Source organism: Sinocyclocheilus rhinocerous, unplaced genomic scaffold, assembly GCF_001515625.1.
Source record: "Sinocyclocheilus rhinocerous isolate Xijiao unplaced genomic scaffold, SAMN03320098_v1.1 C36106106, whole genome shotgun sequence".
NCBI classification, from domain to species: domain Eukaryota; kingdom Metazoa; phylum Chordata; class Actinopteri; order Cypriniformes; family Cyprinidae; genus Sinocyclocheilus; species Sinocyclocheilus rhinocerous.
The window spans coordinates 1-826 of NW_015773225.1; the positions used below are offsets into that span (position 1 = coordinate 1).

Consider the following 826-nt stretch of genomic DNA (forward strand, 5'->3'; position numbering starts at 1 on the left):
TAATAATTAATTCCCTAAAATTAAGTAATCAAAGACATTACAATTGTATTCTAAATCAAACACATTTTGGTGGTAGCATGTCCGGCTAGTGGTAAAGAAGGAAAGTGGACGAAGAGCCAAGACCACAAGCAGGTCCAACAGACCAGGCACAGCTCCCACCAGCCAGATGATGCCGATCAGGATTTTGGTGTTTTGGACGGTGCATATTCGTGCATGATGTAGAGGGAAGCAGACGGCCACGAAGCGCTCAATAGCCATGCCGGCCAGGTTTAGTGGTGTGTTCTTGTAGGCATTGCTTCCAATGAAGATGAAAATGCAGCAGATAGCAACATTCATGTTTGGCATTAAGTAAAATAACACAAACAAAATCACACAGACAGACAATGTAATGATGTCATTGATGATCAGCTGCATGTAGAGGATATAGCGGGGCTCCTGAGCGAAGACAGGATTCTTGAAGAAAGTATAAACCAGCAAGCTGTTGATACAATTGATAATGATACCAAATAAGAACACAATGAAGTTTTTGAAAAAGGTTTCCTCAAAAAATTATTTTCTGTTGATTAACCTTTTAACCGAAAGTCCTGTTAATTAAATGTAATTTAGGTTATAATTAGGGTAAGAAAATGAAGGCGTTGCATGCTGCAGTAGATCCAAAAAGACTTTTCTGAGCTCCTTCCAGTTAAAATCTGTACATCAAAGATATCAAATTCTGATCCCTCTTTCTGTCTCTTGATCTGTCATTTATATAATGAATTGGTGACATTACTCAGAGGTTTCCATATCCTCATGAGCCTCGTTGTAATGTCACCGAGTCCCCAAAGCC

General features: G+C 39.3%; 1 protein-coding gene across 1 annotated transcript; it reads right to left on the reverse strand.

Annotated features, from left to right (window-relative positions):
* Positions 1-41: 41 nt before the first annotated feature.
* On the reverse strand, positions 42-540 carry or90j1 (odorant receptor, family 90, subfamily J, member 1; the record flags this gene model as incomplete). The annotated part of the gene is made up of 1 exon (XM_016547169.1): positions 42-540. A coding segment is annotated over one exon (499 nt), but the record flags the coding sequence as incomplete, so codon positions are not given.
* Positions 541-826: the final 286 nt, after the last annotated feature.